At 43.7% G+C, this 16,555-nt stretch overlaps 1 protein-coding gene across 1 annotated transcript in view; it reads left to right on the forward strand.

The window, feature by feature from the left end:
• Window positions 1–206: 206 nt before the first annotated feature.
• The window catches only part of grin2da (glutamate receptor, ionotropic, N-methyl D-aspartate 2D, a), a gene marked incomplete at both ends in the record, with an annotated part of 226,422 nt that continues 210,073 nt past the window's right edge, over window positions 207–16,555 (forward strand). Inside the window, 2 exons of the mRNA XM_084080470.1 lie at window positions 207–734; window positions 4,406–4,543. Of these exons, the coding sequence (XP_083936596.1) occupies window positions 207–734; window positions 4,406–4,543 (666 nt within the window). The remainder of the gene's footprint in view (window positions 735–4,405; window positions 4,544–16,555) is intronic.

Consider the following 16,555-nt stretch of genomic DNA (forward strand, 5'->3'; position numbering starts at 1 on the left):
CCGCGTCTCTCCTTCGCCCCCCCCCGTCCCCCCCCGTCCCAGGAAGGAACCCAACCCCACCCTCTCCAGGGGGGCTCCACACCTCCCTCCATTGACTCCTGTATATAGAAGCAGCCAGTCTCCTCCACTCTGCAATCCCATCGCTCCCCCTGTCTGACCCCCCTCCTCCTCCCTCCCCCGAATCCGGTCCCGCCAAAAGAAAGCGTATGGCGGGCCCGAGGCCGGCCCTCTCCCTCCTGCTGGCCGTGCTGGCCCTCACGGGGCCCGGGCGCCCCTCGCCTCCCCTGCTGCTCCGGCCCCGGGAGAGAGAGAGGGACTCGGGCGGCGTCAACATCGCCGTGGTGCTCTCGGGCTCCTCCCTGCTCCCGGAGACGGCGGTGGTGGGAGGCACCGGGGGGGCCGGCGGAGGGGGGGGAGGGGGCGACCCCCCGGGCCTGGGGCCCGGTCCCGGGAACGGTCCGGGCGGAGGTGGAGGAGGAGGAGGAAGGGGGGTAACGGCGTCAGCGGAAGGAGGAGCAGGCGGAGCTCCGGTGGCGGCGGAGGGTGGCGGTGCGTCAGGGGGCGGAGCGTCGTCGTCGTCTTCGTCGTTCATCGCCTCCCTGGCGGCCCTGAAGGGGGAGCAGGTGTCCACGCCGTCGGGACCGGCCAACGTCATCTACCTGTCTGTCAACGAGAGCAGCCCCGGCTCCCTGCTGCTGCAGCTCTGTGAGCTGCTGGCCACCACGCCTCTACAGGTACACTACTGCTACTACACACTGTGGTACAATACTGCCACTACACACTGTGCTTTATCACTTTATTTAACCCATTAAGACCTGAGGCAGATTCTACAAAATGTCTTCTAAATCCTAACAGTTTTTTGAAGCTCAAACTCTTTCATGTCAAGGACCACCCAAAATGATATGTATTTGGCCGCGGACCCCCATCTCAAAATATTTTGTTCCAGGGACCCCCAGAAGCAAAGATTTGAGTGACAAATGTTCGCTTTCCAAATTTTCAAGATTTGGCACTCTGTGCCGCGCTATGAGCTTGTGTATCTGCTGTTTTTTGAATAGCCAAAGAAATCTAAAATGACACAAATGCGTTCCCGGTCTTAATGGGTTAAAGTTTTATCAGTTTTGTATTGTTTTTTAGCGGCGCTAGCCGCTCTATACCTTTAGGTATAGAGCGGATCCTGCTCTATACCTGACTTTGTCCGTGTTCACCGTCAACGTTGTGATTGGTCAGGTCCGTCAACGAAGTGATTGGTCAAGCTTCACGTGACACATATTGATGACAAACAGTATGTATTGAGGCATAGGGCAGTCTAAGACATCAATCTTGTGCCATAAGACAAGATTGATGTCGTAGGCACTCGAATAAATAGGCATAGGGGACTATTCATGACATCACTATTATATCATGAATAAAGTGATTGGTCAAGCTTCACATGACACGTGGCTATAAACACATTATAAACACATATCGATGACAAAATTTATCAAAGGCGCCGCTACCAGTACCTTCACACAGGGTGTGATTTTTGGGGCGGTGTAGCCTCCCCCTATAAGTGAGTTTTGGACACCGACCAAAAAATGTGTGTACCCCCTAACCCTTCCATTGTTAATGCAAATCGATACTTTTTTCATATCAGCCAATCACATTACAGCTAGTGTCATCACCACTAACTGTAATGTGATTGGCTGACTTTGCAAATTCAGGACTGTGATTGGCTAGCGAAACACATGACACATGTGCAGCCCTATGAATAGCAGTATGGACTTTAAAAAAAGTCATTTATCCTGAGTGAGTCATGTTGTGATGACCACACACCGCCCACTTCACACTGGGTGTGATTTTTTCTTTATTTGTGATTTTCTATGATTTTAGATGAGGCTCTTTTCAAATAGCTGATGTGTATATCGTTGCTGTCGGGCAGAAACCTCTTATCTCTGTATTTTAACTTGTTGTGTTTTTTCGTAAATTAACACCCTACCTGATCACACTGCAGCGTGAGCGTCACACAAAAGCATCAAAAGTAGCAGATCCACAAGCTCGAAACGCGGCCCAAAGCGACGGGTTTTGAGATTGTGGATCTGCTACTTATGCTGTTTTTGAATTAGAAAAAAAAAATCTGAAAAGTCACAGTTTTGCTGTGGACCCCCTGGAACCCCCTCAAGGACACCTCTGGCTCCCCGGGAAACCGCTTTGAGAGCCACTGCACTGAACCGTGCAAATAAAACATCAAATATGTATTATTACATCAACTGAAGAATATCCATAATAATCGTCGATCGTTTCAGTCTTGGAGGATCTTTTTTTCCCCGTTTGAGGCACATCTAATACACTATTTTAGTCTATTTTTAGTCTTTTAGCCAGGTAATTTAAAGTCATGCATGGTTGAAAGAAGAACTCTCACAGGGTGCATTTGAACTACATTAAAGTGAGATATAAAGCATTAAATATGAGTGCACAGGTGATTGATTGATGAGCATATTTCCATATCAAGGTTTTGCTCTCCTCCTCTGATCTAGTTCAGCAACTAGAGAGATCAAAAGAGAAGCGGTTGTTAACACAATGGATCCATGGATATGTCCTGTGATGGATACATACTGTAGATTAGAGCAGTGGTTCTCTAAGTGGGGTCCTTGAGGGAGTTCCAGGGGGTCCCCAGCTAAATGATAGATAGGAACCAAATGGACCCTCATGGGTCTGTAACTCTGAGTGTGTACAAATGGAACCAAATGGACCCTAACCTTAACTCTCAGAGTTAAATAAACATTGATTTTACAATATAAATTGGGGTCCCAGAGATACAGAAGAGTAACAACATCACAATAAAGACAACTATTAATAAAAGTAGACATATACAACCTATATGAAGTCATCCCGCCTGTTGCAGATACACAAAGACACCATCAATAAAAACAAGCATGCCTGGAACGGATGAAGGAAGGAAGGAATGAAGGAATGAGCACCACAGCACATCGAATGCAATGTGTTTCATTACCCGAAGGAAAATTAATGAGTGAAACGACAATAGCAAATGCATGGATGAGTGAATTTATGAATGCGTAATTGCAACAAATAAATTAACGAAGGGGGACCGTGACAACAGCTAATAATAATAATAATTTGTCTACCTACAGGGAATGTATGGCCCTCGGGACCTCAGACAATGGAATGAACAAGCCAACCATGCCATTACCCGTTGAAAATGAGCGCATTGACATGCACACAGTCATTACGGCAATACATAATTCATGGAAATGGTCCTCTAAAAAAAAACCTTACACAGTAAAAGTCCTGAGTGTTAATTTAACTCTGGAAGCATACAAATGGACCCTTCCGGGTCCATTTGTATGCTGTCAGAGTTAAATTAAAGAGAGGAGTGGATGACAGGTGTGCTGTAGCGTAACTACTGTAGGGAAACAATTGTTTTGCTACTGATACGTTTCTAGTGACGCATCTAAGAGTAATCATGTTCTAGGTGGTTAATATCACAAGTTTAGCTATGGAACTCATATCGTTATTTTCTTTATTCTGCCAACATGAAGTCAAAGGTTCATTTTCACATTCTATTCTATTCTATTCTATGGTTCTGTTGTTGTTGTTGTTGTTGTTGTTCTGTGATCGTTGTATGTTTTGTTTGTATTTGTCTGGTTGATGTTGTTTTAATTGTCATCTAAATATTAATAATAATAAGTAATAATCGATCCCTATGTTGGGCATGTCATTTATAGGCGTGATATTGTTTAGCAAAGCCAAAAAGGCAAACAAAAATGGAATTGGTATTCGTATGTTCCAATGTTCAGAGCAAAAACAAAACACAATTCAATCGATAATCGCCCTAGTCTATTTTAGTGTACAGGGGTGGTTCTCAGCCTGTGGGTCGGGACCCCACGGGGGGGTCCCCAAACATTTTTTGGGGGTCCCCAGATGACTTGCTTAATGTGCAACATTGTTTTCTCAATCAACAGTAAACAAACCAACAGTGTATATACAGGGTATCTGCACATTTCTAAAGTGACAATTTAAGGATTCTTAAGACCTTTTAATACCTCTAAAATGAAGAGGGAAAAAAAAGACCATTAGGCTACTGCGTGAAAAGTAATCAACAAACTGTACTGTTAAAAAAGGCCAAATTGTCAAATATTACCTAAGAAAGAGGCAACAAATTGTGAAAATAGCCAATCTACATGCTCACAATGACTCGCAACGCAAGGCGTTGTGGGCATGTAGATCGGCTATTTTCACATTTTTTATCTGTGGAACTGAGTCAAGCAACATTTTGTGTTTCAACTCCTCAGTGCTTTTCAGGGTGGGGGGTCCCCAGTTTAAATATGATTATTTTGGGGGTCGCGGCCTGAAAAGTTCGAGAAACAGGACCTTTCATTTAGAAGCATTGCTCTGTGTCTTTTCCCAGGGTTTGGTGTTTGAGGAGGAGAGGCCTCCACCCCCTAACCGCGCCCCCCTGGCCCCCATGTTGGAGTTTGTCTCCGCCCAGACCGGCGTTCCCGTGGTAGCTGTAGGAGGAGGGGCCAGTCTGGGACGAGAACCACAGGTAAAGAACTAAAACATTACAATGTTCAGCCCGTTGATGGAAAAAGTTGGCACATGGATGGATACCGCATGTGGCTGTTGACAGCGACACACGTTTGAGAACCACGATCTTCTTATTTTTTAATTATTATTTTTACCCATTTTCTCCCCAATTTAGTTAGCCAATTGATTCCTCCCCACACACATTTGTGTGTGTTGTCACAGCTGTTGTATCCTCCTGACTGACCATTGAGGAGTTGAGGAGCCCAGTGACAATTATTACCCTCCCCGTCCGGCTTCCCTCCCCCGAACACAGGCCAATCATGTTCCTATAGACACTCGACAAAGCCGGATGCACCCACTACCTGCCCACAACCTCTGTGGTGGTGGGCAGCTACTATACCACTGCGCCACCGGAGCGCCTAAGAAAATAAAATATGTTTTAGAATAATAAAATAATAATAATTATCTTTAAAAAAAATAATAATAATATTTTTTGAAGTTAACTCATTGAGTGCCAGGATTGACAGAATTATTTCAGAATTGATTCTTAAAAGTGCCAGAGTTTTTTTCACAGAAAACAAAAAGTGCTTAGGAAGCGAGATACAGCCTTTTTCAGTTCTAAGTTAAACAAGGAGTGGATGGAGCTGCACATCTTCAGATGATGATATCTTGGGTTCTGAACATGTTTTTTTTTTGCTATTTTTTCAAAAACACGTCAAACACGTTAATGGCACCCAGCGCCATAGCGGTAAAAACACGTGAAACACGTTAATGGCACTCAGTGAGTTAAGAAGCAAGCTAGATTATGCTTCGATTAATTCCATTTATAGTAGGAAATAATTATGCAACTGCAAAGACGGAACGGGGGGTCGAGGGCGAGGCGGGCATCCTTAAACCCGCTGCCGTGCAGGTTTCGATGTACACAGCCTGTATGACGGAAGTATTTGAAATTTGTGTGAGGCAACAGTCTGTGAGAGAGAGAGAGAGAGAGAGAGAGAGAGAGAGAGAGAGAGAGAGAGAGAGAGAGAGAGAGAGAGAGAGAGAGAGAGAGAGAGAGAGAGAGAGAGAGAGAGAGAGAGAGAGAGAGAGAGAGAGAGAGAGAGAGAGAGAGAGAGAGAGAGAGAGAGAGAGAGACCCCCCGCCTAATAAGAAAACAGGTCGCCCTCTAACGTGGACAAAGAGATTTGTCGGAGTGGCATGATGCCTCAGGGCAATTTCAGAAGCATTTGAAAATTGTGGCAACAATTTGGCAGCAGTCTGTACGCTCTATACTAGAACACTGTGTTCCCTGAATGTATACTGCATGCCAGTGTCCTTGACCCGAATGGAAATAGTGATCTTTTTCAAATAATACTTCATCTATACTATACATGCATCACAATGTTGGTGTACTTATAGGTTCACTGAAAAAAAGCAATCAAAACTAAAAAGCAGGTATTTCCTGGTTGAGCAGACTGGTTGATGTTTGGCTACATGTTTATGTAAGCGTGTACTGTAGATGGCCTATTTTCGGTTATTAGTTATTTTAAAATTAAAGACTATTTGCAGTGGTCAAACTAGTGATAGAATACATATTCAATCTTCCAGAAAACCCTGACTATCTGAGATATTTAATAAAAGCAAAGGTCAAAGCCTCATGTTGCTATTTCTTCGAATGGTTGGCTGGTATGGCTACCAAAACATCATAATTGTACATATTGTGCTAATTGAAGGAAGCAACACAACGCGTGTGTGTGTGTGTGTGTGTGTGTGTGTGTGCGTGTGTGTGTGTGTGTGTGTGTGTGTGTGTGTGTGTGTGTGTGTGTGTGTGTGTGTGTGTGTGTGTGTGTGTGTGTGTGTGTGTGTGTGTGTGTGTGTGTGTGTGTGTGTGTGTGTGTGTGTGTGTGTGTGTGTGTGTGTGTGTGTGTGTGCGCGTGCGTGCGTGTGTGTGTGCGTGTGTGTGCGCGAGTGTGTGTGTGTGAGTGTGTGGATGGGGAATGGGACGGCTCCTTTCACGCTGTTTCACAAATCACAGATTAGGATTTGGCCTCACAAAATCTCTTAGTTGTGAGATTTTATTTAGCTTTAATCCATACAGTACACAGCACACAGACTACCCATGTACAGACATACAGATGTCTAGGGGGGGAAAAAAGCCCAGATTTATACAGACAGAAACGTGTAGAAAAATAACCCCAGCGTCCCTATCCTAATAGGCAAACATTCAGTGAAAATGAGAAAACTGTCGGCAACAATAGGAGCTCACGACAGCAAGCTGACACAACAAGCTCACAACACATTGGGTTGTGATGCGTTGTGAGCTTGTAGAGCGGCTATTTTCGGTGAAGATAATTGGGTGCAAAAAAAGGGACCCCCGGGGGGGACCCTGGTCAACAAAGTATATCATTGCTGTCAGCTGTCGGGCAGAAACCTCTTATCTCAATTTTTATATAATCGTAAATTAACGCCCTACTTCATCATACTACAGCGTCACACAAAAGCATCAAAAGTAGCAGATCTACAGTACAAGCTCGAAATGCGGCGCGGAGTTTTGGACATATGAGGTTTCCACCCGACGATATAGGGTTGAAGTGCATGATCTAAAATGTTTAAAAGTGCCATTTTGCCACTGTCTGACATATAGTAGTCGAATATTTGTATTTTATTTATAGCGATACCATTATTATATCATTGTGGTCGCATTAATATTCGTGCGCACCTCCGGATAATAATGATTCTTATTATTAAGGCTTGAGTGAAAGACATAATGAATATTTTCTGTGGTCCCCCCACCATGCGTCGATAAAAATGCCACCCAAATATTAAGTGTGCTTAATATTCCGTTTGACTTCCTAGAGGGAGTGCAGACCAAATGAAGAATATACACTGACAGACAGCCCTGGGAATTTGTGCTTAATTACTTTTGGGACGACGTGCCACGGCAAGTTTCCCGGCACACACCAGGAATCAATCAACCTTGTGTCAACAGTATTTTTCAAGCTAACGGGCTCGGGAGGCTGAAGCGAGTTGCGGGCGATATCTCTGCTGAGATATCCCACGTGAGCGCGGTGTGCCAGCAGAGAGGCTTTTTGAAGAGAGGCTGAATCCACACAGTAATGCTCAATTTCTGTCTGCCTCGCGCTGCACTGCGCTGCCACACACACACACACACACACACGCGCGCGCGCACACGCACACGCGCACACACACACACGCGCGCACACACGCACCACATCAAACGTAGAAGAACACACTGGAGCAGCTCAGACAATAAGCCTCTTTATTAAGGTGCTAAGTATACAAAGAGGATGTATACATCAGACACAACGTTTCCATGCTACTGCATCTTCCTCAGACTCATGAATGGCAATGAAGATGCAGCAGAACTGCAATCTTTGCACTTTGTCAGGCACGTGTGTGTGTGTGTGTGTGTGTGTGTGTGTGTGTGTGTGTGTGTGTGTGTGTGTGTGTGTGTGTGTGTGTGTGTGTGTGTGTGTGTGTGTGTGTGTGTGTGTGTGTGTGTGTGTGTGTGTGTGTGTGTGCATACAGCCAGGGAGAGGGAGTAAGAGGTGGTGGAAAAAGTACTCAGCTAAGTACAGTAGCAATACCACAATATAAACCTACTCTGTAACAAGTTAAAGGCCTGTGTTCAAAATGTTACTTGAGTTAAAGTACAAAAGTATTGACATCAAAATATACTTAAAGTACCAAAAGTAAGAGTACTAAAATAGTAGATCTACAAGCTCACAACGTGGTGCATCATGGCACGTTGTGAGCTTGTAGATCTGCTATTTTCAATTAGCCTATATATAAAATAGGGCTAACGTGGTTAATGTATGTTTTATAATATAATACTTTATATTTGCAAAGTAATTAGTAACTAACGTTTTCAAATAATTATAGTGTAGAGTAAAGGTACAGTATTTGCCTCTGAGATGTAGTGGAGTAGACGTAAAAGTATAGACAATTGGAAATACTCCAGTAAAGTAAAAGTACCTCAAAATTGTACTTAAGTACAGTACTTGAGTAAATGTACTTAGTTACTTTACACCACTGGGAGTAAGAGGTGATGACTCAGCACACAGCCCTGATGGGCTCCTGTGTTGAGGGTCAGAGAGCCTGATGTAATGTTGGCCATTCACACCACGTGACGGAAGCTTGTCAGGAAGGTCCGGTATCCATAATTTCCACATGGTTGGGTGCAGGCCTATGTGTGTCTCTGAGCTTTAAGTGTCACGCTTGGCAGGAACTGTTGCTGCAGAGCTCTTAGTCCACAAACAGCATTTATACACATCTGTTCCCCTCATCCAGCTAAGAGCGGGTTGTGTGAAGAGTCATGGCAATTGCATCATCTGTTTTGACGATATGCAAATGGCCATGGATTCAGCGAGGTAGCATGGAACAGTTGCAGTCTCTCACCAACGACCTCTCAAAGCGCGTTAGAGTTTAGGGCAACAGGACTCATTCAGACATGATACCTTCACTGAGTGCCGGGGTATCGGGCCGGCGCAATGTTAGACATCTTCCGGATGTCTAACAAATAGAATGGTAAACTACTATATAGTTTTAGGCTTGTTGGTGAAGGTGATGTTAGTCACAAATTGAAAAAAAAGGTGTTCAACTCGGCAGGGAGGTAGGCAGAAGGTTTCTAGTTATATTAGTATTTTTTTATGAAATGAAACATGCAAACAAGAACCTTTTTGTGTATATACACAGTATACACACGTGTGTGTGTGTGTGTGTGTGTGTGTGTGTGTGTCTGTCTGTCTGTCTGTCTGTCTGTCTGTCTGTCTGTCTGTCTGATTATGTATGTGTGTGTCTGTGTGTGCTGTTGACAGAGAGCATGAGAGAGAGATGTAGAGAGAGATGCAGTTTGATGTTACCGTGTCAGACAGTGCAGGTATAATTATTGGGACATGCCTCCTGATGGAGATTTGCACTCCACTGAGCACACCTGTCTAGTTCAGATTGCAATCAAAGTTTGTGACGGAAGAAGGAAGCAAGATGCCTCGGCTCAGAAAGGAGCAAACTTGCAATCTCGCCACTCCGACAAACAAGAAGAAAGCAATCCTTTGGCAACCACCCACATCTGAGAAATAAGCCCACAAGGGAAAGTTTCTTCCAGCAGCTAAGAATATGTGACAGTTTGCCAATTTGATGAGCCCTAACGCTGTGTTCACCTGCATGCGCCTGCACTAATTTCCCCCTCATCCCTGGCACTTGTCCTGTGAGGCGTCCTATTTGTCTTCATTACACAATATAATCAACTGATAGCGCACACATTGCATAGCGTAATTCAAGAGTAACGGAAAGAGAGTAACACATCATTATTAAAAGAATATAACACGCAGATGGACTTTTAATGGGTTGGCCATTATGGTAATATGTAGGGTTTCTCAAGGGTTTTGTCATGTCGTATGCAGGCTATATCAGTGGTTCCCAAACCAACATACAGTATATATAGTGTATACAGGGCATCTGCACATTTCTAAAGCTACAATGTCATGACTTTTAAGACCTTTTTAATACCAAATTGGCCAAATTGTCAAATATTACGTAAGAAAGAGGCAATTTTAACAACAATAAAAATCTGTGGAACCTAGTCAAACTAAATGCCTGTAAATGCCTACAATTCCAGGTGCTAGTCAGGGTTCAAATTATGATTATTTTGGGCAGTCGCGGCACTGAAGGTTTTTAAACCCTTGGGCTACATTTTGTGAGGTAATTAGGAGGCCACTGCATTGTGCGTGCATACGTGCGTGAGCGAGAGAGAGAGCATGGGTCTGACAGTAACTCACAGTGTCCTGTAGGCTATACAGCCCCTGGGCTCACAGCCAACTATTTTAATGCTTCAGGGAAGATGAATCACCGTCAGGTCAGTATGTAGATAAAACTTTAGCATTGTGTCTTTTTCAATGAAGTTACACTTTGGCTTTACTGACAGTGATTAATCTTTTAGTAAAGCCAGCCTCTATTCATGGCTTCATCATTGCAAAATAAGCACAAAACACAAATAGTCCAAATATCCCTAAGATTCTGAAGTAATGGTTTCCAACCTTTCATGGATCAGGGCCCAAACTTGAAAATCTCAAAAGGACTCTGAACACTACAAAAGTAAACATAAAGTAGTTATAGGCTATGTGCAATAATGAATACATTTTAGTGTCCCATTCTGACATGTTTATCAAACTGGCACGTCATTCACCCTCACCCACAGTGGATCAATGGATAGTTATGTCTTTAATGAGACATTTGTGGTCTCTCCTGTTGGCACACAATAGAAGGAATGTCAACGTCAATGTGTGTGCATCCGATCTGCATCAGATGGAACAACGTTTCATCTGACAGCCTGTTCCTCTCCTTTGACTTAATGTGCTTCATGTTTGAGAAGTTGCTCTCACAGATGTATGTGCTTCCAAACATGCTGGCCATTGAGAGAGCAAAATCCCTGAGGAGTGGGAAGCGGGGCTCGGGTAGCAATTTCCAAAACGAAATTCCCTTCTTATTTTTCTTTGGATTCAGTATAGTAGTGTTACTACTTCGCCGTCTGACAATGGTTTGTTACTTTTAGCAAGAGCAAGTGAAACGGCATAAGATGCCTTGAGACAGGACTCCTGTATAGTTGTGGCTTTGGTAAAAAAAAGCTCTGTTGGCCTTTTATTTTTGATTTCAGGCAAGCGACAAATAGAAGATCTGGAAGCTCCAGTGTACTTCTCATATTTGTCTTCGTGGCCGACACCGGTGTTATAATGCCGACTTAAATTGAAATCCTTCATGGACGATTGCGTCTGTAGGCTCACTAAACACATTGGTTTGCCTTTGAATTCTGTAAAAAGATAATCCATTTCCCATCTTGCCTGAAATGTACGATTCTCTTGATCAATCTTTCTTTTAGCGCACATGATGTTTCCTCTTTCTTTTCTTTTCCCTCCTTCACTGTTGAAGCCCAGACTGCCAGTGCCAGGATGCGATCATGACGTCATGTAGCCTAAAGGAGCTCTTACCAGTGGTGAGAGCGCGCTCTACTGGTGGACTGTTGAAATTAAAATGGATCATGCATGCCTTTAACGCGGCAGCTGAATGGCTGCCTTGATGAGTGAGACACACACAAATAGATGCTACTCTATTTGTTTAATAAATTACTGGACTTGGCCTGCTTCTTCTTATGAGTCCTCCAGGGAGTCCCGAGCAACGTTGCTTAACACATTGAACGCCAGAGGTTAATCTCATAATGTACCTACCAGTGCCAAGCTCTTTGTGTTGTTTTTTTGTTTTTTTCATGTCGTCATAGCCCCCGCTAAATCCGTTTAAAATCCGCGTTCATTTGGTTCGACACAAACACGGGATCCGTGAAAAACAAAAACAAAAAACTGCGAGCCGATCCGTGCCTCCATTTTGAAGTTACATGCGAGAACGTTAGACAGGACGATGCGGTGAGGAAAACCACAAGGGAGATAAATCGATTCTAAGCTGATGCCTAGTACGGAGCCCTCCAGTGGCCATTGAGGGGGATTTTTTTTTTTTAAGATTTATGCGTGGGATCGCTTTAGTTATGCATGGGAACGCTTTAGTAATGCATGGCAACGCATTACCTTATTCATTCGAACGCATTACTTTATTCGAGGTAACAAGTTAGCTAATTCATTGCCTCAAATAAACTTAAGCGAGGCCTCGCTTTAGTAAAGCGAGGGAACGAATTAGTAATTTACTTGCACTTAAGTACAGTACTTGAATAAACTAGAAGCTCGCCCCCGCTACGCGGGGGCTCGCGTCTAGCCCGCGGCCACGCCCACGTAGCGCCCGCGGCCACTTGGCAGCTCATATAAGTGGCGTAGCGTCATGAGGGCCAGTGGGGCCGTGGCTCGGTCAGTGAAGACCCTGTAGTGCGGATGATATGTGGCATAGAGGGGCAGATTGTAAATCCCCAGAGGAAACATCCGTGGGCTACCATTGGTTCAGCGATGTGTGCGGTCGCCCTGCGGCCCCTCCTCCTCCACCAATGTGCAGTATTGAGAGCCCTGACGTCACAACAATTGGAGCGATGGGCACTGCACTCTGGTTGGTTAGGGTAGACCTAGGGCCCAGGTAGAACCCAGGTAAAGCCTGCATGGGCAAACCCAGTTAGGACCCGCCTTGGTCCCACATAAACATGGCTAGTTGGGGCCCACCTAAGGGCCAGGTAGAAGCTACTTATAGCCTGCATGGGCATCGCAGTTGGGACTGAAGTGGATGCCGCTGACATGGGGTCCATATGGTTTAGCCCACCTTGAAACCATATGGGAACTACGCTGGCATGCAGGCTGGAATGCAAACGCTGCATCATACCTGTAGTGTGTAGTTTGATGTTGTGTGTGTAGCAGATTTACCTGCAGTGTGTAGATCAATGTCCATATGAAAGTCAATGCCCAGCAGTGTTGTTTTTTTCTCCAGCAGAGTTTCTAGTGTCTCTGTCTGTCTCTGGAAGAGGTTGCACATGAACTCTGCAGCCGCACTGAGGCGCTCCAACACAAACACTCTGACATTAAGCTGCTTCACACAACAAACATCAGCACCACGCTGCTGTTTGTCCAAAAGACACAATATCTCCTCTCCCACCGACGTCATGTGTTCATTTATCGACAGCCGTACAGACTCCTTTTGACACATTTTACCTCGTTTATCCAGCTCTCACTGACTCTCCACATCGGGCTGGTATAGCGCCACCATAAGGCTGATTAGAGAAATCTCAAGTGGAATTTCTTCCTCGGCATAGTGGGAATGTGGGTGCAAAGTTGCACGGAAAGTGCATGCTGTGTTCATAATGTGAGGCATTTTGGTCCAAACGGAGCAGTCCTGCAGACTTTGGAAGCCATTTTAGCCAATCAGGATGGAATATGAATAATCTGAAAGGGTGTTTTTTTTTAATGACTGTGGAGATACTGTGTACCGATTTGCGTGATGTTTGGGCAAAATATGTAGGAGTACTGTGAGAAAATGTGATTAGCAAAAAGCGGCCTCCTGGTGGCACTGTAACAGGGCCATGTGAAAGAAATAGGGCAGAGGTTCTGAATTGGCATCCAGTGTGTGTGCACAGTTTCGCTGCGATCAAGTCAACGATGTGAGAGATTAGCTATCACAGACGGACGGACAGGTCTTGCGCCATGCCTTTCGGCCTGGCGGAGACAATAAAAAAACGAAAGTAAAGGAAATGACCATTTCTGCAACAAAAGTAGTCAACAAACGATACTATAAAAACATTGGCCACATTGTCAAATAATCTAAGAAAGAGGCAATCATGTAGAAAATAGCCGATCTACAAGCGTACAAAGCCTCTCAACGTGAGGCGTTTCGAGCTTGTAGATCTGCTATTTTCACAATATTTACTGGTGGAATGGAGTCAAACAAAATGGGGGGTGCCCAGATCAATTACGTTTATTTGTGGGGGGGGGCGGCCTGAAAGGGTTGATAAGCACTGCTCTAATTGGAGCGAAATTATCTGAAATTACTACATGATCATAATGCAGCCTAAACGTGCGTTGCACGGGGCGGTCCTGCCATTACGTTAGTTACTGTAGTTGCTGTGGAGCTACATAGTTCTCCAGAAGACACACACAAACATACACCATCTACAATGGACTAACTGAGCAGCAATATTGACATTCACCACACGAACGTGCATTGTTGACAAAGTGATTGCACAGCCGCTGCAGGCATGACAACCACGTTAGCGTTAGCGACATGGCAGCTATCACAGCTCCCTGTCCGTCGTCGCTGCGACTGACTGTGTGATGGCTACAGCAAGCTCTCTGCGATGCCATTGTCTGGGAACTGCTCTTAGCGTGACACGACCAATGAGAGTGAGCGCTGTAGTTGTTGCTAAGATACGGTGGCGTCTCTGCCCCATAGCTTGTAGATCTCTCACGCATGATTGGCGTAGGCTGCGTTGCCAGGTCTGACTGTTTGTATAAGCGATTTTGGGCTTATTTGGGTGCACTTTTGGGCTCGTTTCCATAGACCACGGCAGTGCTTATTTCTTTCCCGTGACCGATGTGGCATAAAAAGGTGCAAAACGAACCATCCGGAAGTACATTGCGAGATGAAATATATAGCACTTTTTGATTATTAGAGAAGGACACACATGTGAAGGTGGAAAATGAAATGTAGGAGGTTATATAGTTTTTCATGAGCGATTTTTGTAGCAAGTTGTGAGAGAATTGGGCTACTCCTGTGGGCGGGGGGCTGATTAGAACCATTGGGGTTTGAAAGGAGACGCTCTCTGTTTGAGTAGTAGAGATGTACTCAGGCCATGTTTAGAGACATTTTGACTTGGATTATGCAACGTAATAGCCTATGTGCATTCATCATATTCTTTATTATGGTGGAGAAATGTATGCTATTCAAGGATTATTATTATTATAATAATAATATTATCATTATTCGTTGTGCACTGGTCCAATACAATACAAACTAATGCGCTGGTGCGCATATCTACACACACCCACAGCCTGGCACTGCAACATTAGGCCTATATCTTCTAATTCTCCAGGAATGTCTGTGATTATAATGTTCCTATTATCAGCAGATGTGAGAGTGTCAATTCCTTGTGTCAATTGTGTTTATATAAGATGATAGTCTATTCAAAGAAGACGATTTGTGCCGCGCAATGCCATTTGCTCCAAATGACGCACTTTACTTTTATTCATGGATTACACAGGAAATAATGAACTGATTACAATAATATAAAATTCTCTCAAATCATTAACAGGTAGGTGATACATATGCCCATCAAATATGGTTTTCTTGAAAGGCAATCCAAGGTTATAGCTTGGAAACCAACATTCGGGGAATATCTGACGGCTTGGAGCGCCTTAGTGCGGCTGCAGAGTTCACCTTGGGATTTGTCATTACAATTTTACTGTAGGCTAATCCACCAAAGTGTGACTGTTAATTCCTCGTGTCAATACATTGTGTTTTTATCACCGGTGCCAGTATTATTATTATTATTGTTAATATTATTATTATATACCTTAGCCTCTATTGCAATAATAGACCTTATTATTATTATTATTAGTGGAGTATTTCCATTTTCTATACTTTTACTTATTCCACTACATCTCAGAGGAAAATATTGTACTTTTAATCTGCAACAAATATTTGAAAACGTTAGTTTAACTAACGTTTTCAAATATTTGTTGCAGATTAAAAGCAAAGAGGCTAAGGCTTTCAAGAAAACCATATTTGATGGGCATATGTATCACCTACCTGTTAATTATTTGAGAGAATTTTATATTATTGTAATCAGTTCATTATTTCCTGTGTAATCCATGAATAAAAGTAAAGTGCGTCATTTGGAGCAAATGGCATTGCGCGGCACAAATCGTCTTCTTTGAATAGACTATCATCTTATATAAACACAATTGACACAAGGAATTGACACTCTCACATCTGCTGATAATAGGAACATTATAATCACAGACATTCCTGGAGAATTAGAAGATATAGGCCTAATGTTGCAGTGCCAGGCTGTGGGTGTGTGTAGATATGCGCACCAGCGCATTAGTTTGTATTGTATTGGACCAGTGCACAACGAATAATGATAATATTATTATTATAATAATAATAATCCTTGAATAGCATACATTTCTCCACCATAATAAAGAATATGATGAATGCACATAGGCTATTACGTTGCATAATCCAAGTCAAAATGTCTCTAAACATGGCCTGAGTACATTTATTCAAGTACTGTACTTAAGTGCAAGTAAATTACTAATTCGTTCCCTCGCTTTACTAAAGCGAGGCCTCGCTTAAGTTTATTTGAGGCAATGAATTAGCTAACTTGTTACCTCGAATAAAGTAATGCGTTCGAATGAATAAGGTAATGCGTTGCCATGCATTACTAAAGCGTTCCCATGCATAACTAAAGCGATCCCACGCATAAATCTTAAAAAAAAAAAATCCCCCTCAATGGCCACTGGAGGGCTCCGTAGCCTAGACAGGAAACGGATGCGAGCGAAAAAACCGGAACCAGTATTATTTCGTTTCCGGTCGGCCCCGGAACCGGAAATGGGTC

Source organism: Gymnoscopelus microlampas, assembly GCF_963454915.1.
Source record: "Gymnoscopelus microlampas genome assembly, chromosome: 15".
NCBI lineage: Eukaryota > Metazoa > Chordata > Actinopteri > Myctophiformes > Myctophidae > Gymnoscopelus > Gymnoscopelus microlampas.